The sequence below is a fragment of the Ochotona princeps genome, chromosome 13 (assembly GCF_030435755.1).
Source record: "Ochotona princeps isolate mOchPri1 chromosome 13, mOchPri1.hap1, whole genome shotgun sequence".
NCBI lineage: Eukaryota > Metazoa > Chordata > Mammalia > Lagomorpha > Ochotonidae > Ochotona > Ochotona princeps.
In genome coordinates, this window is record NC_080844.1 from 68,447,492 (window position 1) to 68,474,084 (window position 26,593).

At 60.5% G+C, this 26,593-nt stretch overlaps 1 protein-coding gene across 1 annotated transcript; it reads right to left on the minus strand.

The window, feature by feature from the left end:
* Nucleotides 1-761: 761 nt before the first annotated feature.
* TCERG1L (transcription elongation regulator 1 like) lies at nucleotides 762-26,423 on the minus strand. The gene is made up of 7 exons (XM_058671650.1): nucleotides 26,331-26,423; nucleotides 21,005-21,159; nucleotides 17,731-17,800; nucleotides 11,143-11,278; nucleotides 7,795-7,884; nucleotides 3,786-3,904; nucleotides 762-949 (listed from the first exon to the last, which is right to left on the minus strand). The coding sequence occupies exons 2-7, from the start codon at nucleotides 21,108-21,110 to the stop codon at nucleotides 793-795; spliced, it is 678 nt and encodes a 225-aa protein (XP_058527633.1). The 5' UTR covers nucleotides 21,111-21,159; nucleotides 26,331-26,423; the 3' UTR covers nucleotides 762-792.
* Nucleotides 26,424-26,593: the final 170 nt, after the last annotated feature.

A 26,593-nucleotide genomic window follows, 5' to 3' on the forward strand; every position in this document is an offset into this window, starting at 1 on the left:
GAGCCCGACAGATGTGAGGAACCCAGGAAGGTGTCAGGTGTCAGGGTGATCTTCTCAAGCAATGGAACGCCTGGAGACTGGTATCAGTGCTCCTCATCTGTGCTCAGTCCCAAATCTGCAGTGGATCCGTTGTCTGTGTAGATTACAAGCAGTTTGCATAATTAAAACAATTAGGAGATGGGTGCGTCATAGACATTCAGACTGCATCAAACTCTGGACATTGTACAAAAGAGAGAGCTTCAATATGAAACATTGATGCCCTGAGGCTGAGCCCCAGGGCACCCAGAGTCCCTGCTGGCTGAGCCCCAGTGCGCCCAGTGTGCCTGCCAGTGGAGCCCAGTGCGCCCAGAGTTCCCACCAGCCCAGTCCCAGTGCACTCAGAGCACCTGAGGCTGAGCCCCAGAGCACCCAGTGTGCCTGCCAGTGGAGCCCCAGAGCACCCAGTATGCCTGCCATGTAGCCACAGTGCACCCAGAGCCCCCGCCAGTGGAGCCGCAGTGTGCCCAGAGCCCCTGCCAGTGGAGCCCCAGTGCACCCAGTATTCCTGCCATGTAGCCACAGTGTGCCCAGAGCCCCTGCCAGTGGAGCCCCAGTGCACCCAGTATGCCTGCCATGTAGCCAGTGTGCCCAGAGCCCCTGCCAGTGGAGCCCCAGTGTGCCCAGAGCCCCTGCCAGTGGAGCCCCAGTGTGCCCAGAGCCCCTGCCAGTGGAGCCGCAGTGCGCCCAGAGCCCCCGCCAGCCGTCTCCCGCTGCCTCTGGCACGCACTGTCCCTCGTCTTCCCTGCACAGACTTCATCTCATCTTTCGCAGTCTCAGTCTGTTCTCCTTGTCCCGCTTCTTAAGGATGAGGATGAACTGGTTGAAGAAGTGCTCCTGGTCCTTGCGCTTCTGCACTAGGCGGAACCTCTGGTCCCGGCCATGCTTCTCGGCGAACTCCTTGAAGGTGGTCCTGGGGGGCAGAGATCCACTGAGAGGCGTCCTGGGGCTGTGCCCAGCTCCCTCTCAGAGACACACAGCCAGGTGCTGACTGGGGGTCGGGGCACCCACTCCCTGCCCTGCAGCTCAGGTCCTGGCCGCTTTGCCTGCAGGTGCCCCTTAACCTCTACACTGACCTCCTCAGCAGGTGCCTGTCGGCCACCTGGTCTCACTGGGCTGACCGCTGCCACATGTCCCGGTTACCACTGCAGCCATCAGGCTCTTAGCACGCTGCCCTGTGGCCTGGGGCAGCCTCTCCCCAGTGGTCATTCCTTATCATTTGGCCTAGGGGTTAGGCTGACGGTCAGGATACTCACACCCCGGTCAGGGCCTGAGTTGAAGTCTAGCTCCCTACTCACGCACACCCTGGGCGGCAGCAGTGGCTCCTGGGCCTGGCTTCCTGCCGCCCACATGGGAGCCACTGAAGACACCGAGGTGGTGAATCAAAGGCCGGGAGCTCTCTCTGCCGTTCCAATGGACAAGCAGAAAACTTCACAAGAGAAGCAAGACGCAGTGGGGACCAACGTCACATTCTAGGGGGTCACTTGAAACTGTTCCCTCTCATGGCTCCCAGGGCAGGTGTGGTGCCCCAACCCTTGCTGCAATTGCACCCACTGCTGCCCCTTGCCGACCAACACCACTGTCCACCTGCCATTCCGTCCACCACCATGGTGGCCTGCGACAGCTGTGAGTGGAAGCCCCCAGACACAGACAGGGTGACTGAGGTGCCTGAGTGTGCCTGCCCCACACGGTGTCCTGGGATGTCCTGGCCCCTGGGCTGGACCCTGAAGCCAGGGACAGCACCAGGGCCCAGCGGCTTAGGTCGGGCAGCTGGCTGGGCAGACACCCATTGGCCTGGGCACAGGTAGGCTTCCTGGGGGCCTCACAGCTGGGTCCTGACAGCCGAGCAGGTGCCCCGGGGTGCACATAGCACGCAGCAGGCCTTTTCTGAGAGTTCTCTGCTTCTCCACAAACATTTAATTCTTGCATTAAATTCTTATAACTTAATAGCTTTCTTATCCATGAATAACAGGATTACTCTGACATAGCTGTTGCAGACAGGACAAATAATTATCAGGAGCTGCCTCATTGACCCCACTAAACACTGAACCCGGGCCTCTCCCAGGCAACAGCTTGTGGGCACGTGTCCACGTGTCTCCAAGAGGCAGCCCTGAATGACTGTGCTCTCACGTGGCTAGCCCACACGTGACCGTGCTTCAGTTCCTGACCTGCATGTGGATGGTTTAGGGGTCAGCCACCTGGGCCCTGGGCTTCCATGATTCTGTCTGCTGGGATCTGCACACAGTCTGGGGGCAGCGGCTCCCACCAGACCCCTCTGTGCATCTACAGGACGGCAGCTGCCACAGGAGGATGGCAAGTCCCACACTGGCCACCACTGGCTCTGAGGCCTAGTAAGGGATGGCGCCGCATTCTACCAGTCACCTGAGTCCCCAGCAGCTCGCTCTTCTCTGGTCACGGGGACACCAGCCAGGCTACAGCTGCAGGGTCACCCTCAGAGCCTGTACTGGCAGCTCCCAGAGAGGTCCCTGGTGGCCAAGACCCAGAGCAGCTGGGGTCCTTAGCTGTCCCAGAGACCCCCACCCCAGACAGCTCTTGGAGTGAAGTTTTCCACAGCTTCTCAAGACAGAGCCCGAGGCACGTGCCCAACAGCCCTGGACAGGGCGCTGAGGCCAAGAGGAACCTCAGCACAGCCTGCCCTACGGGACAGGCAACCATGACAAATGTGCACCAGGTGTTTCTAACGCACCCACTTGCTGCCCCCACGGCTGTCATGGCTGTGTGCACCTCATGTCATGCTGTCACCTCCCACGGACTCATAACACCACCTTCTCCACGCAGGGGATGGGGCAGGGGCTGTACACTCCCCTCCAGGGCTCGCCCCCACTCCCTCCTGGCGCATTCTAAACTCCCCCCCCAGCTTTCTAACACATTCAGAGAAGGACGGCCACATGGCCCAGAGCAGACAGGGCATCGTGGAGTCACAACAAGGAAACTGCCCAACTCCGCACCTACGGGGTCCCACACCCCCTGTCTGCAGGCACCAGGGGCATGGCTGCCAGCACACCTACGGGGTCCCACACCTGTCTGCAGACACCAGGGGCATGGCTGCCAGCACACCTACAGGGTCCCACACCCCCTGTCTGCAGACACCAGGGGCGTGGCTGCCAGCACACCTACAGGGTCCCATACCCCCTGTCTGCAGACACCAGGGGCGTGGCTGCCAGCACACCTACAGGGTCCCACACCCCCGTCTGCAGGCACCAGGGGCATGGCTGCCAGCACACCTATGGGGTCCCACACCCCTTGTCTGCAGGCACCAGCGGCATGGCTGCCAGCACACCTACAGGGTTCCATACCCCCTGTCTGCAGACACCAGCGGCATGGCTGCCAGCACACCTACGGGGTCCCACACCCCTGTCTGCAGACACCAGCGGCATGGCTGCCAGCACACCTACAGGGTCCCACACCCCCTGTCTGCAGACACCAGCGGCATGGCTGCCAGCACACCTACAGGGTTCCATACCCCCTGTCTGCAGGCACCAGGGGCGTGGCTGCCAGCACACCTACGGGGTCCCACACCCTCTCTCTGCAGACACCAGGGGCATGGCTGCCAGCACACCTACAGGGTTCCATACCCCCTGTCTGCAGGCACCAGGGGCATGGCTGCCAGCACACCTACAGGGTTCCATACCCCCTGTCTGCAGGCACCAGGGGCATGGCTGCCAGCACACCTGCATTCCCTGCTGAACTTCCACCCCCAACACTTCCCAACCTGACTGACCCCATACCTCGGTGACACTTTAGATTCTTCTAGAAGTTTCTTGAATTCTTCTCTGGCTAGCAGCAATTTACTCTTTCGTTCCTTGTATTCTTCTTTTATTCTTGTCTTGACAAATTGTTCAAAAATCTTAAAGTACACAGACACACAAGAGGAATATTACCAAGCTCTGGATCCGGGGTTCCACACACAGCAGCATATAAAACCAGCCCAAATCTGAGGCGAGCACCTCCCTTTGGCTGCTAACATGTCCCGCCCCCAGCCAGGAGCTCCTGGAAGAACGAGGAGTCGTCCAAACACCCACACGGCTCCTGTGTGTTCCCACATCAGGAACCAGGCTTGCTGGAGAAGTCTCATGGCAGCTCTCCATGCCAGCACCTTGCAGGGACATGGCCCGCTACCCCTCACAGCCCCGGGCACACCAGCCACAGTCATCCAAGTCTCCATCTGAAAAGCAGCCAGCACTTTCCGTGGCCCACATTCTACCTGTAGGGGTCTTGGGTAGTGGGCGTGAACGGTCCCTGTCATGGCGTCAGGGCTCTTGGCCACATGGACCCTCCTCGTGGAACACCTTGGACTGGGGCCACCTTGTTTGGAATCCTGTCCCCAGCAAGAAGTCCTGTTCACTACTGGGCACCCTGGGGTGCCCATCCTGGTATGGCTGGGGCAGGCCCATGTGGTTGCTGGCAGCGGGCTCACCATCCTGGCTGACCCACTCTCCACCACGCGGGTGCTGAGGCGTGCACAAAGCTCCCACCGACAGCCCACACTGGCTGCAAGTTCCGCCATGTGGGTTGTGGCTGGGCGGTCCCCTAGTCTCCAGTGTCCCTGCAGGCAGGTGCAGCCCCGGACAGCTGCAGGAGGCCCTGGGCCGCTCCCCACTGGCCTCCCCCAGACTTGGTCTCGTTACAGACCCTGCCGGGACCACGGCAAGCTGTGCCGGATCACAAACACAAGAGGCTCTTTGGCTCGTTCAACCAAAGGAAACAGTGATTTAGAGTGTGTGCCAGTCTGTTTCGGGGAGGTTTGCCCTGGTCCGTTCCCCCTTCAGTGACTTAGAGCGTGTGCCAGTCTGTTTCGGGGAGGTTTGCCTTGGTCCGTTCCCCCTTCAGTGACTTAGAGCGTGTGCCAGTCTGTTTCGGGGAGGTTTGCCTTGGTCCGTTCCCCCTTCAGTGACTTAGAGCGTGTGCCAGTCTGTTTCGGGGAGGTTTGCCCTGGCCCGTTCCTCCTTCTTCCCCCTTCGAGGCAAACAGGTGTGTCGGTTCCCCTGTTGCGTTACGACTTGTGCTATCAGAGAAGCTGAGCGCAGGGTTACCGTCCGAGACGCGCGTGCGGTCCGAGCAGGAGCCAGGTCCGCTCTGCACATTCTAGCCCTGGACACAGGTCTGCGGCTCCAGCTCTGAGCTCGCATAGTGCCCGCTCCTCCTCCTGCCCGGAACTGGCCGTCTCAGCCAATTTCTCTCTTTGCTCTTGTCCCAGTGACTTGACTTACGCTGCTGTAACCTCATTCAGCAGCTGCCTTTTCCCCCCTTTCTGCAACCAATTATTCTAGTTTTAACCAAAGAGGGGCATGACTTTTTAAAGAGAGCTCATTGGTCATTATCTCATTAGCAACTTAATAAAACATAACACGCCTGTCACCATGGAAACAGGCTGGCGCAGTGCTGCCTGGGCCAGCCTCTGCCCAGCTCTCTCCTGTCCCTGGAGAGGGGAGGTTGTAAGGTCCCCGGCACACACCTGGGCCTTGCCCGCCAGCGCTCTGGGGGGAAGAGGGACGGGCAGTGGCGCCTGTGCTGAGTCCCTGTCGCTTGCCAATCGGCCATGTTCGCACACAGGACTGCCTGGAATTTGCCCATGGTTCAGCTCAGCTCAGAACCACCCCCAGGGCACAAGGCTCCTATCTGTGAGGTCGCAGGCTGTGACCTGAGTCACTCAGCTGCTACACAGCCTGCCTCCTCCTCTTCCCAGTGCCCTGCTGCCCACCCTGGGGCACCCAGAGGTGCTCATGCTGCAGGGTGATCTACCAGTGGGCACACACCTGGGCAAGTGGAGGCAGGTGACAGCTCCATCAGGGTTGATTCTGTGCCTACAGCTGCTGGCCTGGCCCGCGGCCCAGATACCCGAGGAGAAGCCCGCCCCGCCCGCGAGCATGTGGAGCCCAGGCGTGCAGTTGGCCGGAGATTGGCAGCCACACTGGGCTTCTTTTGGGGGAGTGGTCCTACTTCTCAACTTCTCCTAAAGCAACTGGAATCCTAAGGCTGTCCTGACTCAGCTCAGCAGGCGACCACTGGGCCGCCTGTGCTAACTAGCAAGGCTGGCTTTACATATGGGCCTCTTGGCATTCCGAACCTTGGAGGGCTCTACCTTGGGGGCTGGCGCTTGCCAGCTCAGCTTCTGGTGTTTAACATTACAGAACAGGAGTGAGGCAGCAATGCTCCAAGCCCACACCCAGCCTGCTCAGCACACTCACGACCCCCGTGGGCGTGCTGCGTGGATTTTAAACTAGTTCTTTCTGGAAAACTAAACCCACGGAGGGGCACCAGCAGGCCATCCCATCCAGGTCCTGCACCGAACGTGGTCACGCCCAGCCCCACACCTCCACGCTCGCGGTCCCAGCGCCAGGGCTGGGAGGGAGTGTTCCCCATGCTGACACAGCCTCCACGCCTCCGAGCACCCCCATCCCCAGACTCACCGATGTGACCTCACAAGCTGGTGACACAGCTCACAGGACCCCACCCCACGCCCTCATTAAAGGCCAGACCCAACTCCGCGGATGCCAGGCCACGTGCCATGGACCCTCCCCCATGACATGCTGGGAGGCTTCTGTTGCCAGTGGCTGCTCCTGGCGACATATGTCACTCCCAAAGTCCTAGGGCCAAGGGAGTGCAGACAGGGCCTCCCACCTGTCGTGGGAGGAGAATCAGAGAGGGGTCTGCCTGACCTTCCAGGGCTCACCTCGGGGTCTTGCTGGGGAGGACTCCTCAGACCCCAGGCTGTGCAAGACAAGGCCGCCGCGCCATGGCTCTCCTGGAGGCCATCGGCAAAGCCTGTCCTGCCGGCCACCTGTCACCCTGGAAACTCCACCGGAGCCCCAGCAGGCCTCTGGCAAGTCCCTTTGCCCGACAGGCACCAGGCAGCCATGGCTGGCCCAGTCCTCCCTGTTGGAGGATCCCAGCTCACAACCTCCAACCGCACTTGCAGGCCCCTGCTTCTGGGGCCCCTCCTGGGTCACCGTCCTTCCCCAGGACCTGGAGTGCTGAAGGGCTCTGCTGTGTGACTGGCCCTCGTTCATCAGGGACTTGTTGGCCCCCACATTTGCGTTTTCAGCTGTGAGGATGATCATGTCCAATGAGCATTGTCCAATGAGGATCAAATGAGACAGTGCCCCTTGCCTCCCACTTCTTAGCCCTCCCGTCCTGCAAGCAACTATCCATCTACATTTACATCAACGTCTGCCCCCAGCCCCGTCCTGCCCCTGCTCACTGCCACGCCAACGCCTGCCCCAGCCCCGTCCTGCCCCCTGCTTCCTGCCATGCCAACACCTGCCCCCAGCCCCGTCCTGCCCCCTGCTTCCTGCCACACCTGCCCCAGCCCCGTCCTGCCCCCTGCTTCCTGCCACACCTGCCCCCAGCCCCGTCCTGCCCCCTGCTTCCTGCCACACCAATGCCTGCCCCCAGCCCTGTCCTGCCCCCTGCTTCCTGCCACACCAATGCCTGCCCCCAGCCCCGTCCTGCCCCCTGCTTCCTGCCATGCCAACACCTGCCCCAGCCCCGTCCTGCCCCCTGCTTCCTGCCATGCCAACACCTGCCCCAGCCCTGTCCTGCCCCCTGCTTCCTGCCATGCCAACACCTGCCCCAGCCCCGTCCTGCCCCCTGCTTCCTGCCATGCCAACACCTGCCCCAGCCCTGTCCTGCCCCCTGCTTCCTGCCACACCTGCCCCAGCCCCGTCCTGCCCCCTGCTTCCTGCCATGCCACACCTGCCCCAGCCCCGTCCTGCCCCCTGCTTCCTGCCACATTACCTGTTTCCGTTCCTCCGAGTTCAGCAGGAGATAGCGCGGGTCAAACACAATTTTGTGTAATTCTTTCTCCCAAGTGGAAAACGCTGACACCTGAGGACAGATATTCAATAGAGCTGCGCTCAGCGTCCTGCGCGGGACCTCCCATGATCAATGGCAAAGGAAGCAGCATTAAGGGACATGGGCCCGGGCAGGCAGCATGACACAAGTGTCAGAGCCGTGGGACTTTGCAAGAAAATCAATGCCTGGGACATTAGAAACACAGTGTCTGCTCTCCTGGCGCTGCTGCTTCCTTAGGCACTTTCCAGGGCCAGCCCCGGACTTGCAGCTGACCCTACCTGTGGCAGGGGGAGTTCTATACCGCACGGCATGGCGGGCCTCGAGCAGAAGCTGCCCAAGTTTGCAGGACCCCACAGGCTGCGCCAAGGAAGGGACCTGGAGAGCAGGTGGCTCACCATGCCCTGTGTGCGGCCTTTCTCAGGTAACTCAGCTCCAAGATAAGCTCCTGGCTTCACAACACATTGGGATTTACAGAAGGGTCATAGAGAAAGCTGCCATGCACCCAGCGGCCTTCACGGCTAAGACCTCATGCCAGCCAGCGTGTGAGACTGGCTGGCACGGATGCCAAGGCCGCCAGCACCGCCTGCATCCTGGTCACGTTCTTTCCTGCCCACTGGCATGGTTTCACTGTGCCACAGCCACCGCGCAGCCCTGATGGGCTCCCTGCTATAGTGCAGACATAGAGACTACAGAATGATTCTCTTTGGGGGTTGTTTCAGGTTTCCTCAACATAGGCTAGGGGGAGGGAAGTGAGAGAAGGCCGCAGGGGAGAACGCCACTCGGTCACTTCACATCAAGGCTGCACACTGCCACCTGACCCATCACGGGCAGTGCCCTGGCCATCTTGTGGGGCTGGACAGCGTGTTCACTCAGTCACGGCGGTGCCCTGGCCACCTAGTGAGGCTGGATGGCGTGTTCACTCTCAGGAGTCTGTGCCCTCCCCAAGGATCTTCCCAGGTCCTGTGTGTGACCCACACTTGGCAACTGGGCTCTGTCGCTGCAGCGGTGGCTATGGAAGTGACCAGGGACCCCGATGGGTGCTGCCTGTGCCCATTTGCTCTCCAGTCACCACTTCTAGTGGGTTGTGCCTGCTGGTTCACACTTGGTCTCCTTTGCTTGCTCAGTCACTAGGACTGCTCTGGCCACCACCACCGGCCTTGGCCCCCAGCGCACACATGCCAGGCACGCAGCCGTGAAGGATACCCTGGGTCCTCCAAGCAGAGGACAGTGTCGGGACCACACCCTGGGCCACTCCATGTAGGATGACCTGAGAGCAAGGCGGCACCTCAGCCACCGCAGAGCTCACTGTGCAGGGAAGCACCGAGCAACCAGCAGCTGCGTTGCGGGGCCTGACACGAGCTGGGGGAGAGATCGAGTGACCATGAGGCTAGCAGGGCCTCCCAGCAGCCAGGAACTGCCCACAGAACAGGGACCGCTCAGCTCCCACAGGTGCCTAGGAGGATGGACTGGGTGCATGTGGCCCTGGGTGAGGCACACGTGGAGCCTGGCTGTCCTCATGACACCGCCGGGACAGAAAAGGCCAGTGTGACAGGCCCTGGGGGTCAGTGTGACACCCACGCCAGGACAGACCCATCCCCCAGGCAATCCTTCCGTGTAGCCATCCGTCACAAGCTGCCAAGCACAGACTCTGGGTTCCGCCCCACCCCCGACCCTCCTGGAATTGGCCACCTTCACCCTTGCCGAGCCGGGGAGACCCCCATGGCCTGCTTTCTCAAGCCACATGCACACGCGTTTCTCCACGGCACTGCTGAATAAACGCAATAAAAAACCATATCCATCACCCTGTCCGTGCAAAAGTGACCTTTCCAGGCCTTATTTTTAAGCAGCTGGAAGTCCTATGGGGTGAGCTATCAAGTTCTCACGCGCCTGAGCAGCTTCTGCAATCTGCCGGCATATTTTATCGAGTCGCAGAGCCGTAAACGGCGCCACCACTTTATGACGGAAGCAATAAATCCGGGTTGAACTCTTCTGCCCCAGAGCCGGCTGCAGGCTTTGCCGGACAGCCTGGTGCCACTGAGCGGGGCTCCAGGCTCTCTCAGGTGGAGAGGGGCGCTGCAGAGGCTCCTGTCAGGCGGCCGACGCCCCGCTCAGCATCAGAGGCTAGAATGGGCACCTCCCACCATGGCTCAGAATCTCATTACCAGAATCCTGAGCCATAGCCATTATGGGGGACCCCGGCGATCAGCCAGACTCCAGGGGGCTCAGCGCCAAACAGTGCGGTGCACATGGCCTGGCCGGTCCCCCAGCCCCTTCCCCACTGTTCCCCACCCGCTCTGGTTCGGCATCAGCAGCGCTCCGTGACACAGTTCCTCGTGTGAGAGCAGGGTGCCAGGCCCAGGCTGGAAAGGGGTCCCTGACATCTGACTACAGGATGGGCCCACCATCCTGTCCTGTCCTGCGGGGAAGGGATGGGGAGTGGGAGCTAGGGCTGACGACCATTCTGCTTCTGGGGCAAGCGGGGGCACAGTGGATGACACACAGGTGGGGAGGGTGACACACAGGTGGGGTGGGTGACACACAGGGATTCCTGCTCTAGCATCTATTGTGATCAAATCTCTGCCTTGAGAGCAAGTTACCTGTTTCATTTCAAATACAATTTTAGTCTAAAATTTGTTTTTTAATCTATCTTTGAATTAAGGGAGCAAACAAACACACCCTCCACTCCCGCAGGGTGTGCCTCAGGCCTCCCCAGCCGGCTGCACAGCTCAGCCCTCAGCTCTGGGTTGCACGCCACGTGTCCCGGTAAGGCAGGGCGGCCCCAGGCGGTCCTTGTCGCGCCACAAGGCCAGTGGGCAGGGGCCTTGGCTCCCTGCTGTGGCAGGTGCCTACTGCCGAGGACTCGCACCTGAGCCACCCGGCCCCTCGACGGGCTCACAGGAACCACACACGTGTACCACCCCCACCGCTGTGTGAGAAACCCAGGCGGGCTGACACTCTGTTTCTGGCTCATTTTATGCCCAGAGCCAAAGCAAGCATAAAAGTTTGTGGATTCAAATATTACTCTCCTCACTCATTCAAACTGTTGCTATCCAGAAATAGCTCAGTTAAGACATCCTGCTAGCCAGATGTCAATCACCCTCTGAGGTTCGGGCATGGGGCCTGACCCTGCTCTGGCACGAGGGGCCAGCCTACCCCTCGAGCTTTCCCGATCTGCAAACTGCCGCTCTGGAGGAGGGCTGCTTCCTAGGGCTCATGTCCCTCGGTGCCCATGTGACTCACAGGAGCGAGGAGTCCCGGCCGGGGAACCAGCTGACCGCGCCTGCGCCTTACCCCTCTCTCCAGCAGCATGTCTCGGAAGTGGGTCACTCGCTCTTCCAGGGGCAGGAGAATCTGGGGCGGCTGCGTCTGTGGGCCTCTCTCCGCTGGCTCTGCCTCCTCTGGCCCTGGACTCCCACGGCCTTCGGTCCTTGGGGGCAGAAGATGCGGAAAGTTAAGCTGGGTAGGGAGACCCCAAGGGGCTTCACACCAGTGGGAAAATCTTCCTTAGGAAACAAAGCCTGCTGGGAAGGCAAGCCTGATGCAGCCCACCTGGAGAGGGCTCAGGCAAGGGCTCAGGGTGCAAGCTGACCATTGCATCAGACAGGAGCTGCACCCATCACTGGGGCGGAGGTCAAGTGTGGTGGGCTCAGCGCTGGGCAAGATGCCGGATGGTCCCAGGCTCTAGGGGCATGCCCTGCCCAGCAGAGGGCATTGCCAGGCTGGACCCACAGTCCCCTGCAGGAATGGAAGTGGCACCTAGAAGCCAAGCTTGCCAAGCCAGGCTGTTGCTCATCAAGGCTTCTTCCCCCACATTGAGGGGTGGGGGACCAGCCTTCATTAAGTACCAGCTCTGTGCCCTGTATTGTCTTAAAGAATTCTTCATCACTCTGCACTTGACTCTAGAATCTTCTGGAAATATCTTGGTAAGTCTAAACGTTGTCTGCTGGAGAAGTGGCACGGGCAGACATGGCTCCCTCTACTTCCCTGCCTCGGAGCAGCATGGCCCTAGTGACCACCTGGCCAGTGCAGCCTGCTTGGGCCCTACTAGCCTCAGGAGCTGGACTCCCAGCACCGCCAGGCCCAGGGCAGAGCCTCTAACAGAGCCCTGAGTGAGGATGGCTGACCTGCAGCCCCAGTCCCTGCCAGGGTGCCCTGGTTAGGCCAGCGCTGGCCTGGGAGCTGGACTCCTGGTGTTTGACAGCATGGAGCCTGTGTGAAACACAGGGATGAGAAGGCTTCAGGCACAGGCTCGGGTCTCCAACTTCACCCAGGTGTGGGGTGCCAGGCACCCCCTAGGGTGAGGCCCAGGCTGTTTGCTGCCACATCTACTCCTCTGAGCAGCTAGGATGCTTCCAATCTGTGGGAAACGCCATCTTCCTGTCCTTGCGTCCACGGCTCCCGGGCCAGCGCTGGCCTAACCAGGGCACCCTGGGGCCTGAGGCTGCAGATGGCCAGCCATCCTCACTCAAGGCTCTGTTAGAGGCTCTACCCTGGGCCTGGTGGTGCAAGGGTGGCATGTGGGATCCCAACAGGGTTGTCTGGGAGCACCCACGGCAACACGAGGTATGACTCCTGCGGACAGGGTCAGTATCCCCAGAAGACCTGGACTCTGCCCCAAGCCTGCTCCTCAGCCTTGGTGACCCCACGCCTCCCTCCAGTCCTTCAAGCACAGTCAGCACAGTAGCCAGGGCAGGTGCCCAGTCCTGACAACACAGCCCCAGAGCCTGGCTCTTCCTTGCTGGTAAGGAGGCCAGGGCAGCAGTCATGGGAGCAGATGCCTCCAGAGCACTGGTCTGCTGCCCTCAGGGTCAGCACTGGCCCCAGTGGCCCTCGGCGCTCCCTGCCCACACCATCTTCTGGGAGCCATGGTGCTCACAGCCCTGCCGGCACCGAGTCACCACTAGGGGTTCTGCACTGCCAGCAGGCGGGGAGCAGGACGGCAGAATGGTTCCACAGGGGCCCCTCTTAGTGGGGGACCATGTCCGTGTCTGCACGCAAGAACTGACCCTTTGGGTCTGCAGATCAATTCAGGGAGGGGCTGGGCTGCCAGGCTGTGCACAGGGCCCCATCCTGCCCCCACACAGGCTGCAGACAACTTACAGCCAGGAATGAAGCCAGGAGCATGGTGGCAGTCCCCCAGCCTGTCAGGCTTCAAGCTGCAGACACGGAAGGTCCACACAACACGGCAGTGTCATATGCATTCAACCCTTCCACGCACCCGCAGCCTGTACATGCCTGGAGGACACGAATCCACGCACAGTGGAATCCTGCTCATGCACTCCCTCCCACGCTGGGTGCCTGGGCCCTGACCTCAGGGCTAGGATGGCTGGGTCTTCCCAAGTGTCCCTCTGCTCCTCATCCTCCCACAGACCACAGGGGGCTCCCACTTGGTGCCCTGGCCGCTCCCAGGACACCCTGATGGGCACTGGAAGCCCCATCGAGCGTGTTCCTCCTATGTGCAGCTCTGCTCAGCCCTGCAGCACGGCGTCCGGAGGGTGATGCTGCCATCCACACACCCACCTCCCACGTTGGGCAGAGCGATGAGGAAGAGGCCTGCCTGTTGGGGTCCACCTGTGCTGTCCACAGAGGCACGTTACACGCAGCTCCCCATGTCCCGTTTCCGTGTCGACACTGCAGAAGGCTCAGCACCTGCAGCGACCTTCCTAACCAACCGTTCCCACTGAACACAGCAGGTGAGGGATTCATCCAGCCCACGTGGTAGCTGAGGACAGGTGAGGCTGGAGCCCTCAACCCCTAAGCAGTGGTCAAGTCCCACCTCTATCCCCAGCAGAAGCAACACTGGCAAGAACAGTCTGTGGCGCAGGGGTGAGTGAGGCGCAGGGGCGAGTAAGGCGGAAGGGTGAGTGAGGCACAGGGGCGAGTGAGGCACAGGGGCAAGTGAGGAGCGCAGGGTGCTCAAGTAAAGCTTGATCTTAGGGCTGGCACTGTGGCTTGGCAGCTTAAACAATGCTCTGATGACGGCATCCCATCCGGGCACTGGCTGCTCTGCTTTCAACCCAGCCCCCTGCTAATGTGTTTGGAAAAGCAGCAGAAGACAGTCCAAGTGCTTGGGGCCATCCCTGGCAATGCTGTGCGAGACCCAGATGGAGCTCCGTGCTCCTGGCTTTGACGGGGCCCAGTAGGTGAATGGCAGATGGAAGATCTCTCTCTCCATCTTTCCTTCTCACTCCGTCTTCCAAATAAATGAATGCATCTTCAAAACTTGATCCTTCCAGTTCCACAGAGCTGGCCTTGAACTGGGCATGCCCTGTGACATGCCATGTCCTCAGGCAGGACTCCCCTTCAGTAACTCTCTTGAATTCTCTTTCTTTATCTACAAAGTCAGACAGTAACGTTTCAGAACACGGGCAATTCTTGGCATTGGCCTGTCACAGTGTCAGATCTTCTCACCCCCTGCATCGTATCAGCTGTTCATGACCACAGCTCCACTTCACAGGCAGGAAGTCCAAGACCACACATAGAAAGTACAAGGTGTGCAGCTGGGCTGTGCACAGGACTGACAACAGCGAGGCTGATGGTGATGGTGGTGATGGTGGTGATGGTGATGGTGACAGCAATGATGGTGATGATGGTGATGATGATGGTGATGATGGTGGTGATGGTGATGGTGACAGCGATGATGGTGATGATGGTGATGATGATGATGGTGGTGATGGTGACAGTGATGATGGTGATGGTGATGGTGACAGTGATGATGGTGATGATGACGGTGATGATGGTGATAATGGTGGTGATGGTGGTGATGATGGTGATGATGGTGGTGATGGTGATGGTGACGGTGATGATGGTGGTGATGGTGATGATGGTGACAGCAATGGTGACGGTGGAGATGATGGTGATGATGGTGATGATGGTGGTGATGGTGGTGATGGTGATGGTGATGATGATGGTGATGGTGGTGATGATGGTGGTGATGATGGTGATGGTGATGATGATGGTGACAGCAATGGTGACGGTGGAGATGATGGTGATGATGGTGGTGATGGTGATGGTGATGGTAATGATGGTGATGATGGTGGTGATGGTGGTGATGATGGTGATGATGGTGGTGATGGTGATGGTGGTGATGGTGGTGATGATGGTGGTGGTGGTGATGGTGATGACGATGGTGATGGTGATGGTGATGGTGACAGCGATGGTGGAGATAATGACAGTGATGGTGATGGTGGTGATTCGTTGCCATCATCTCTGTGCCTATGATTGTCTGCCAGCTCTCCCGTGGCTCCAGGCCTCCGTTCATCTGGCCTACATCTCATCTTTTACTTGACTTAATGGGTTGGGGGAGGGCTGGGAATTCATCATCCAAACCCTACTGGGCTGCCAATGCTGCTGCCCAGGTGCCTGCTTTGCCATGCGGCTGGGTCAAGGCCCTCCACGTTGCCTCTGTGCTTGGCTCGGTCAAGCTGGAATGGCACCCCAACTGTCGGGGCCCGGGGGAGGAGCAGCTACCAGGCATGCAACCCCCACATGGGTGCATGCATCTGTTATCCCAGCACCAGGGCACAGGTAGCTCCCACCCCCAGCACACGCTGACACTGCAGCTGTCTGGGACGTTGGTGAGGTTACAAAGCCATCACCCAGGTGGATACAGCTGGGACAGGCACCTCAGGCTCGAGCTCTGGCGTAATAGAGGCAGTGAGGTAACACAGAAAAAACCACAGCTAGTACTGTCACAGCCACCACATAGCTGCTACAGCCACCACTGCCACCACAGCCACCATCACAGCCCCTATCACAGCCACCACTGCCACCACAGCCACCATCACAGCCACCACAGCCACCGTCACAGCCACCACAGCCAGCACAGCCACCATCACAGCCAGCACAGCCACCACCACAGCCACATCACAGCCACCATCACAGCCACCACAGCCACCACAGCCACCACAGCCCTCACAGCCACCATCACAGCCACCACCACAGCCACCACAGCCACCACAGCCACCACAGCCAGGGGTTTGTGGCGCTGGGGAGTTTGTGATCTAGTCCCAGGGAGTGGTCTGCTTGTTGAATACGTCCAGTAAACAATAAATCCCACGTGATGGGAAATGGCATTCACCCAATAGTTTAAACTACTCCAGGTCTGAACGCCTGTAATCCGGATGCATTTCTCCTCCAAGGGAATTTTGGGAAAAGATCCGTTCAGTCTTGAATTCTTTGCACAGTCACTCGTGCTGCAGCTCAGAGACACGCGGGCAGCTGAGCCCGGCACCCTTGGCCATCCTCCTCCTCCTCTATTTTCTCCTTGAGCATTGCAACACAGCAGCTGATGAGTCACATGGTAGAAGAAAATTCTGAGTGCTTTCTGGTGAGGAAAATTACGTTATTTATACTAGAAGCACACGCCAGGATAGCAGGATCCCGGCAGGCCTGTGGAGGCAGTGGCCACATCAGTGCTGGTCAGCCCACAGGAAACTGCAGACGACCCTCAGCCCTGGAGGAGGGCTGGCCTTCACCGCCACCACAGACCATCGGGGAGGCTGGTGGTCAGTCCTGAGCCAAGGGTCAGGGTCAGGAGCAGGCCCCGACCACAGTCAGTGTGGACCAGGCCCCACCCTCAGTATGAACCAGGTCCCGCCCTCAGTATGGACCAGGCCCCGGCCACAGTCAGTATGGACCAGGCCCCGCTCTCAGTATGGACCAGGCCCCGCCCTCAATATGGACCAGGCCTGGACCAGAGGTGGCTCAGAGCTTGAGATGCAGTGCAGCTGTGTTGCCTGGGATAAGACAAGCCTTTTCCCCAGGCCCCATTTAACATGCCACCCTCAGGCGGCTCCATCTTCCTCCTCCAGATGAGGGTTCCACCTTGGGCTCGGAGTCCCGGCCCTGGCATCCAAGGCCAGCAGAAACAGGGCCAACCAATGGTCTCAGTGAAGCCACAGAAGGCACAGCCCAAGACCCTCACAGTCTTCCAAAGAGAAAACGTCAGGCCAGGCGGCCGGTGTGCACAGGGGGCTCACAGGCCAATCCCCTCCCCTGCCCACGCCACCCTGCCCTTTGGAAGGGGCAGTGCCCAGCTTCCTTTCCTTTTCCTCAGAGTGTTCCTGGAACACTCTGAGATGTCTGTTTCTTACTGGACCCAGCAGGGTCCACTGCTGCCTAAGTCGTTCAGCAGAGAGAAGGCTCCGCTCTGCCCGGCTGCCAGGACCCCCAGGCCGAGCCCACAGGGTGGGGAACAAGGTCACAGGGAGTGGGCACAGGTTCCAAGCCACCTTGAGCAGTGGCCGTCAGAAGCCCAGGGGTCACACAGCAGGGTGGGGCACAGGAGCCTGGAGCGTGAGGGAGGCACTTCCAGGAACAGAGCGCCAGACACACCCATGGCAGCATCTCCTGGGCAGACACCAGAGCCGAAAGCCACCACGGGTCCCCTGGCTCGAGTCACCCCACACCTCTGCTGGGGTCAAGTGCTTCGGCAGCCACATCACCCCTTGCAGAACCCCTCCCGGCTGGGGGCTCAGACACATTCCCCACAAGCAGCCTCTGCATGTGGCCCAGCCCAGGCCAGTGGCCCCGCAGAAGGACATGGGGGCTGAGGCGGGAATTGGCAGGAGAGACCTGGGACTCCCGACACACAGTACTGCTGGTTCAAGTACAACACCCATCACAGCCATTGCCAGGCTGCCCTGGGGGCCCAAGCCAGAACCAGACCTCAGTCCCCCACACCTGCCCTCTCTCCCTGCACATGACCCCTCCCCCTGCCAGTCCTATGGGTTCCCGTGCAGAGCGAGACGCAGAGCAGAGGCAGGGTACACGAGGAGCCCTGCTGCCCCATGCTGCACAGCTCCATCAGCCCTCTGCTCAGATGGCCCCTCCTGGGTGCCCAGCAGGGAGTGGGGCAGGAAGGGCACAGTCACCTACCGGTTCCTCTTGGTTTTCATGTTCTGTGGTTCCCTGCCATCTTCAGAGCCGGACTCATCGCTGCTGTCGGCTGAAAAAAGATAAGCTGCGGCTGGAGACCCACGGCCACGCTGCACTGAGCCCTGGCCGCGCCTGCCCCCACAGTCCTGGAAAGAGGAAAGTGGACCTTCCCCGACAGACAGCAAGCCCGGAGCGGGCCTCTCACTGACCTGCAGGGAGGTCATCACAGCCGCTGTCCACTCAGAGGGGCTGGAAGCTGCAGGACGCAGGGCATGTCCACCTGGCGCCCGTGCCCCCGCCCTGCCTCCTGGAGCCTCCGAGAGCTCCCTCACCCACACCAGGAGCCCCAGACAGAGTGGCCTGCGTGTCACCACCTGTGACCCATCTCAGGTCTGTCCTGAGACTGCAGTGAGTGGGTGCTCTGTGGGCCCCTCCGCCCCAAGGGGCAGGACACTGCAGGAGCTGCAGAGGCTGGGTACAGCCACCCATGTCCACCTGCCCCCTGCCCTGTGCCTCACTGGGACCCCTCCTGTTGCCGGCCTGTCCCAGAGGGGGCAGCGTCCCTCCAGGTACTCACAGCTGCTGAGCCATGAGAACCTGGTGTATGTGGAAGATCCCCGGTTGGCCCTTAGAGGTCCCCACCCTCTGCTCGTAACCCCAACAATCACTGCTGCCATGCAAGTCTGATGACAGCTCTGCAGTCACCCTGAGCCTCACCCCCACTTGTTGGCTCATGTGCCAGAAGTTTGGGGCTGTGGGAACACGGAGGGGTGGGGCTGTGGGAACACGGAGGGGTGGGGCTGTGGGGACTCGGGAGGGCAGAGATTGGGGGGACTGTGGGGACACAGGAGGGTGGAGATGGCAGCAGGAGAGCAGCAGATGGCCAATGTCCTTGAGAGCTGCGGCTCTAGCACAACCCCTCCCTGGAGAGCACCAGCCAGCGCACAGGGATGTGCCCCCCACTGCGCCACCCCTTCTGCTTGTTCTGTGTCCCCACTGCCCTAAGCCAATGGTCCTCCCAGAGCTAACCTACCTGCTCTGTGTCCCCCATGTCTCCCCTGGGCACTGGAGCTCATTGGGGAGTTCTGTCCCCCGACCCCATGTCTGGAGCTCACAGGGCCATTAGCGGGGACAGTCAGGGCCTGCTTATCCCAACTGTTAAGGACCAAGCAGTGGCCCAGCCAGAGGCCAGACAAGGTGAGCACAGGGCTTCTGAACAAGAGCCTGGGACTCAGCCATGCAGACCCAGCCCCACGCCCCCTGACCGCTACCCTGCAGACCCAGCCCAGCGCCCCCTGACTGCTACCCTGCAGACCCAGCCCAGCGCCCCCTGACCGCTACCCTGTAGACCCAGCCTGACGCCCCCTGACCACTACCCTACAGACCCAGCCCTGCCCATGATCTGACCCTGCCCTGTCTGTGATCTGACCCCACCCCATCCATGATCTGACCCCGCCCTGTCTGTGATGGTGACCCCACCCTGTCTGTGATCTGACTCCGCCCTGTCTGTGATCTGACCCCGCCCTGTCTGTGATCTGACCCTGCCCTGTCTGTGATCTGACCCTGCCCTGTCTGTGATCTGACCCCGCCCTGTCTGTGATCTGACCCTACCCTGTCTGTGATCTGACCCTGTCCTGTCCTGTCCATGATCTGACCCCACCCTGTCCGTGATCTGACCCTGCCCTGTCTGCTATGCTGAGTGAAGCTAAATGTGTGGCCATTGTGGGCCCCATCCTCGCTTTACTTCCACCAGGACGCCCCCATGTGCCATTTGAAGGGGCCCTGCAGTGGCTCACGCCCTAGCTTCAGCTGCAAGGCAGGGTCATCCAGCCAAGGCAAGCTGCCCACCAGTTCGTTAGAATGCCAGTGGATGGGCTGTGATGAAGGACCCTGTCAGGAAATGCCAATGGGCCACCCAGGGCCCAGGCCATCCACTCTGCCTTAATTAATTAATTCCTTAATTAATCCTCCAGAAACATCTCCTGCCCTAATTGCTCCATTGCAAAGCTCCCAGCTGGGATCTCTAGAGAGAAGTTGCATTCTCAAAGGCCAGCCACGGCCCGGGCAGCCAGAGGTGGCCAACTGGAGTCATTTACATATCCTGCAGCTCTTCCAGAAGAGGCAGGAAGGTTAAGACTCGTCCTGCACCTACAGGGATTGTCATTTTGCAAACAGGCATCTATGGAGACAGAGCCAATAGATGGGGGGAGACAAAATTCTATGACACGCCATGTCTCAATTACTTGGGAGGCACCAGCTAGATTCCTTACATGGAAGGTTCCATGACATTCATGTCAGTGGGGTGAAATGCAGTATGGATGGAGGCGCCTCCTGGGGGCTCAGGTCTGTGTGCCCATCCACAGAGCTGCAGGCCTGGGCAGCACAGTTGGCCAGAGGCAAAGCGGGGAGCTGAGTGACACTCTCCACCTCTCCAGCCTTGAGTGAGTGCAGGTAGCAGGAATGCAAGGGCTTCTAGGGCTGAGTGTGAGCTCTGCCAGCCCTCAGGGAGTGAGACAACACCAGGTCACGCATAGGAACACAGGCCAGGGAAGGGAGGCAGGGATCCTCACCCCACAGCAGAATCACCACTCCCACACCTGCGCCCTTGAACTACTCCCACCTCCCTAGCGTGTGCAGGGGCAGGGAGTGGAGAAGCTGTTCTGTGACAGAGCCGAGCCACCCAAGCTCAGCCTGTACCCGCCGGGCACCTGTCTTCCCAAGCCCGCTGACTGGAGCGCTTGGAGAACTCTGTCATTACCTTCAGCGAAACAAACACGTTGCACTTGCCGCTCTTCCCGCTTAGAAGACTAACACAGCTAACAGAACCACCGTCTCCACACTCAGCGCTGCCAACAGCATGCAGGAAGTGCCTCCTCACAGCAGCAGGCAGACGGCAACATCTCGCGGACCACGGATCGGAAGTGTCATGACATGCCCTGACAGCACCCCAGTAACACGAAGGCTCCACCACAGCCCCCTACCTCCTGGGGTCAAGACACATGTGTGCTCAGCCAGCAGGGCCTCGTGGCAATGGGGGGCACACCATTGGAAGGGTTTCTTCTGCAAATGCCAAAGGTCTCTCTGAAGCAAGAGCCACACGCACCCTGTCAGGACCCAACATCTGCACCAAGACCCCGGACACAAGCAACCGGAATGAGCCTGCAGCCTTTCATCCAGCCACAAATGCACCAGATGCCCAGGGCACTGCCATGTGGGCACGTTGCCCACACACGCACTCTCATGGGTCCCCTTGGCCAGCCTGGCCCTCACTTACCTGCTGAGGCCTCCAGCTTGCGCTTGTGGGGTGGGTCCTCGATAATCCTGTTGAGGTCCCCTCGGTCCTTCAGGTCCCTGGGCTTCTCCCAGACAGAGAGCTGCATGGTGGGGTTGAAGAAGAACACACGGTCGTCGCCCGTCCACACCACGCACCTGTTGGGGTGGAAAGTCTCTCCTCAGGGACTCTCAGGTGTTACAAAGCTGTTAGCAGGTGCCCAAGCAGCCACCCAGATCCAGAGCAACAAGGGAGGGGGCATGTCTGCATTTCTGTCAGTGCCCAGCCCCAGCAGCCAACGTGGGCATGGGGCTCCTGCAGAAGGCCCCGGGGCTCTGCCCTTCCTCGGACCCCCGGCCTGCTGGGCAGCAGCGCAGCATCTGAAGATGGGCGTGGCCAGACTCTCCCTGCATTGGTCTTCGTTGTAGACACAGGGCTGCAGTGGTCACCCGCAGAGCCGTCCCCCAGGGCCGAGTGCGCCCCCGGCGGGCAGCCAGCGCTAGGCCTCTCACTTGCCGCCATCCAACGTCCAAAGTCAGGGCGCAGCAGATCTGCCCAGGAGAGTAGGGGTGGCAGCAGAGGCCACACAGAGCCCCAGGCCTGTGCCCAGGCTGGTGTTGGGTACACGGAGCCGAAGCCCGGAGTCGGAGGCAGGTAAATAAGTGGGGCTCCCCTGAGAAGTCCGTTGTGCGCTAGTTATGGTTGGTTTCAACTGGATGGAGCCAGCTGTAACATGCAAAATTAATTTTATGTATCATTTTATGCCCACTTCCAGTAACGTGTGCACGTTCCCCTTCCTTAGCCGGGCAGCGGAATTCCTGGGCAGCCGCCAGCTTCCCTCCCCCTCCCACGGCCCTGCATCCCAGAGGGGGTCATTAGTGCACCACAGTGAGGCGGTGGACGCCTCATCCACTCGGCGCAGCCCTAACGCACGAGATGCCAGGCTCCACAGAACGAGGCGGGCTTGCTTTGCGCTACAAAGGATTCGCCAATCCCCCTGCAGCCAGCCAGCCAACAGCTCTGCACCTCAGGGGCCTCTCCCCCAGCTTCCAGCTCAGCCCTCAGGGCTGGCCTCCTGCCCCTCCCAAGAGCTCCTCCTGCCGTTGGGGCCTGGCACTCCCGGCCAGGCTCCCTCACAGTGCTGGGCAGGGCTGGTGTCCCTGGTCTGCGTCCTCCCTTGGGGTTTGGACGTCAGGTGGACTGTCCTGGGGAGAACTGAGCGTCTGTCTCACCCACTGGCAGTCGGGGGTGAGAGAACTGTGGGTGGGGCTCAGCAGCACAGGGAGCGGGCAGCAAGCTCCCAGCTGCTCTCCAGCCTGACTCTTGCCCTGCAGCCCCCTCCCCACGTGCAGTCCCCTCCCCGCCCCGTGCATTCCAGGAAGGTCCTACAGACAGCATGTCCTACATGCCACTCCAGGCTGGAGACAAGAAACACCCAGCCAGGCCCCTGCCCTGTGGGTACCCAGCACCCAGCCAGGCCCCTGCCCTACACCCAGCACCCAAAAAGGCCCCTGCCCTACACCCAGCGCCCAGCCAGGCCCCTGCCCTGTGGGTACCCAGCACCCAGCAAGGCCCCTGCCCTACACCCAGCACCCAAAAAGGCCCTTGCCCTACACCCAGCACCCAAAAAGGCCCCTGCCCTACACCCAGCACCCAGCACCCAGCAAGGCCCCTGCCCTGTGGGTGCCCAGCACCTAGCCAGGCCCCTGCCCTACACCCAGCACCCAAAAAGGCCCTTGCCCTACACCCAGCACCCAAAAAGGCCCCTGCCCTGTGGGTACCCAGCGCCCAGTCAGGCCCCCACCCCATGGGTATTCAGCACCCAGCCAGACCCCTGCCCTACACCCAGCGCCCAGCCAGACCCCTGCCCTACACCCAGCACCCAGCGAGGCCCCTGCCCTGTGGGTATCCAGTACCCAGCCAGGTCCCTGCACTACACGCAGCGTCCAGTGAGGCCGTTGTCCGTGCCAGTGCCTGCTCAGGCCCCTGCTTCATGTGTTTCTATAACCAGTGCAGGCCCCAGGGCTCACTGGAGAGCCTGCCCTGTGGACACCCAGCATCTAGCCAGGCCCTTGCCCCATGTGCGTATGTATCCAGGGCAGACCCCAGGGCTCAGCAGGGAGCTTGCCATCTCTACCCATCACAGGGGTCTCCAGCCCCTGACCGAGGAGGGTGGTGGGGGCCTGGTGGGTGGACCTCGGCCTGGGGACAGCAACAGTTTCCACCAACTGCCCTGCAGTGTCCTGGGGTGGGAGGGTGGGGGGAAGGGGAGTGTCTCCTTCCTCCTGAGATAAAAAAGACCAAGGGAGTCCCCCAGCCCGCCCCGCGCCAAGGCCCCTCGTGGGCAGCAGGGTGCCTGGGAGAGCCCCTGGCCCGGCCTCAGCTGCCCACCAGGCGTCCCTGCAGAATCTGAACAAGGTCGCTGTCCAGCACGCAGCGTCAGTCATTTCAGGGACACATGTCCTCTGTTTTCACAGCAGAATCTGCAGGCTAACTGGCAGCTCAGCTGTGCATGTGCCCACCCGATCCGGGGAGCCCCACTTCCAGCCCAGCTCCCTGATAAGGCACCTGGGAAAGGAGCCGAGGGTGACCCACGCACCCACGTGGGACCCAGCCTGCCTGTGTGGGCTCAGAGCCCGCCTTCATGGGGTGCATGGGGACACTCCCTGGCCCGCCCTAGACCCTGCCCCAGCTTCCCCCACACCAAGGGCTGCTCTCACAGCAGCCAGACTCCGCGTCCAGGCCCTTACCACGCGGCAACGACAGGCAAAGCAGGGTCTGTGAACTCCGAAGAGGTCCCCTGGAGAGGAATGGCTTGCACACCCCACTGGCTAGCTGTCTTTCTCTCCCCTTCCCGACCCCTGCCGGGGACCACAGCGCCACTTCCTGGAGCACTCCCAGCTTTTGCACTTCCTCTGACACCATCGGGCGATGCCGGCAGGGGCAGACAGGGACCTGGGCTTCTCCTCAGCACAAGCCCGACCCATCTCTGAAGTCAGCAGCCAAGCACGTGAGAAACACGGCCGCCGCCCATGTGCGCAGCCCTGCACCCCTTTCAGGGACCCCAACTTCAGCTGCAGCCCTGGGCCCCAGGAAATCTCCCTCCCTGGAGGTGTTCTGCCTTCAGCCAAGCTTCTGGTGGGAATGCACCAAGCCAAACGCACACTGCCTTTACTCTGGAAACTCCAGAGAAGAAATTCTGAGTAAATACCAATAAGCCAATAGTTGCAAATAGGGGCCAGTATTGTGTTCCAGCGAGTGAAGGCTCCACCTGCAACGCTGGCACCCACCCACGTGGCCTCAGCGCTGGCCAAGCCCACACTGCCACAGCCGCCTGGCGAGTGAACTAGAGCATCAACAATCCCTCCCAGTTTCTAACTCTTTCAAATAAATAAATTCATCTTTTTCAAGACAGTTATTAATAAAACAATGTCATCAATGTTACAGGCAGATTACTGACACGAAGCCAGGACCCGCGGCAGCGGTCAGCTCATTGCGTCGTGGGTATGCGCTGTCTGCAGCGGTCGTGCCCAGCGTCTGCCCACCCTCTCACTTCCCCACTGGCTGGTTGCTTGGCGGTGACACACACCGTCATGTCAGAGGGACACCCCGTGTCACCTCCCGCTGTGTCTTCACCGCCTCCCCTCCTCTGGATGAACAGCTGCTGGGCAGCGCCCTCCGAAGGTGCCCTCTGCAGTGGCCACACTTGCTGCCAGCCGGTCAGCACGGGAGGATGTGGGTGCAGCTGCTGCAGGTGCCCTCTGCGGTGCCCACACTTGCTGCCAGCCGGTCAGCACGGGAGGAAGTAGGTGCAGTTGCTGAGTGGCGGTCTGGCTTTGCAGAAAAGATTGGTGCCAAACCCGGCACCAATGTGTACTTCATAATTTCACAAAGATGGCTCATCTTTTGCAAATCTTTTGCCTTTTAAACGATTTGAAGATGCTAATTAATCCCTGGCATTGACATTTATTGTTCATTTCAGCCAAAAGCTCATTGATTTCACACATTGTTTAGCAATTATCTTTGAAGTTCTCCCGTGGCATCAACTCCAGCAAAGACAGTCAACTCCTTCCTGGTGAGAGACAAAGGTTTCCATGTCACCATTTGGGCGAACAGTCAAATGGTGAACTGAATCAGATCCTTCGAGTGAGAAAACTCACACTCCTCTACCAGGAACACGCCCCAGATGGGAGCCGAACTCAAACATGTGACACCAGCTTCCCTCCCCCGTCGCCCTGCGCCCCGGGAGAGCAGGAGGGGCCCGCAGGAGTGAACCTTGGTCCTGCTGTTCTATTCCCCTTAGCCAGCTCGGCTAGGGCACGAACCACGCCCTGGAGGAGGCCCGGGGTCTCGGAAGGGCTGAGCTGCAGACAGGAGCTCTGGGAGGGATGACGCGCTTTGCCCTGGTGTCATCCCAGGTGACGCGGTCAGTCCAGGAGGCCCGTGTGCCCCCAGCCCAGGGTCACCTGTGGGCAGCAAGGAGAAGCCCATGCTCTCCCCTGCCTGCCCACCCCCAGCACTCACACCGCCTCTGCAGCCCATCTCAGTCTGGGGATGCCCCTACAGTGACAGCGCATCTGAGGGCCTGCCCAGTGAAGGTCAGGCTCCCCTGGGCCTCCCCCCGCACCCCCCCCCCGCAGTGGGCCCAGGGGTCCTGCCCTACTGAGCTCTCTCTTGCTGCCTGGAGGCAGCATGGGTGAACAAGAGCGAGGGCTGGGGCGCTGGGGCTGCATTTCCTCAGTCCTGCTGGCCAGGGAAGCTCAGGCCTAGAGCTGAGGCCGGTACTCTGCAGCCACAGGACCCAGGGTGGGCCCGGTCAGCAGTGACAACCTAGAGCCTCCGCCAGTCTTGCTGAGAGGTGTCAGGGGCTGTACGGCAAGCAGATGCCAAGGAGGACATCAAAGGTACTGGGCCATGACCATGAGAAGTGACTCAGCTGAGAGCAGAGCTGCCCTGGAGACACAGCCTGCCCATCAGGTCCCCCGGCCCATCAGGTCCACCTGCCCATCAGGTCCACCTGCCCACCAGGTCCCCCGGCCCATCAGGTCCACCTGCCCATCAGGTCCACCTGCCCATCAGGTCCCCACCTGCCCACCAGGTGGGCCACTTGGCCATGTTGGCTGGCAGCGGCAAGAGGAAAACCCTTTGAAGTGCCAGCATGTTGCGTCCACTCAGCCCCGCCCATGCCCACCCTCAGTAGGAAACCCGTCCCCTGGTGTGACTGTCTGTGGACCTGCTTTAAAATACCGCAGGCAGGCATGCACACGTACTTCTCCCTAGGGGCACCACACACAGGCAGGGACGACGCACGGGGACAAAGGCCTCTTACCAGGGTGACCCGGGCACAGGCGTGGAAGCCACGGGTCTGCTTCCTCTCGGCGCGCTGTCATCCCCTCTCACCAGGATGGAAGGAGGTCCCGGCCCCTTGAGAGAGACAGAGAGGAGAGAGAGGCCACTGTTAACTTTGCACACACTTCTAAGCCAGGCACCAAGCGAAGGCTCTGAAATCACGAATGTCACTGCAATGTCACTGCAATGTCACTGCAGACAGCCTGACCCAGCACGCCGGGTGGTGGGTGAGCCCCTTCCGAG

Bases quoted from the DNA above. Each gene is read 5' to 3' on its own strand.
- TCERG1L (XM_058671650.1), bottom strand. From the start codon at position 21,110: ATGCAGCTCTCTGTCTGGGAGAAGCCCAGGGACCTGAAGGACCGAGGG. The intron at 11,279-17,730 runs GTAGGTGACTGT...TCTGCCCCCAAG, and splicing joins ATGAAAACCAAGAGGAACCG to GACCGAAGGCCGTGGGAGTC. The intron at 3,905-7,794 runs GTAATGTGGCAG...GTGTACTTTAAG, and splicing joins ACTCGGAGGAACGGAAACAG to ATTTTTGAACAATTTGTCAA.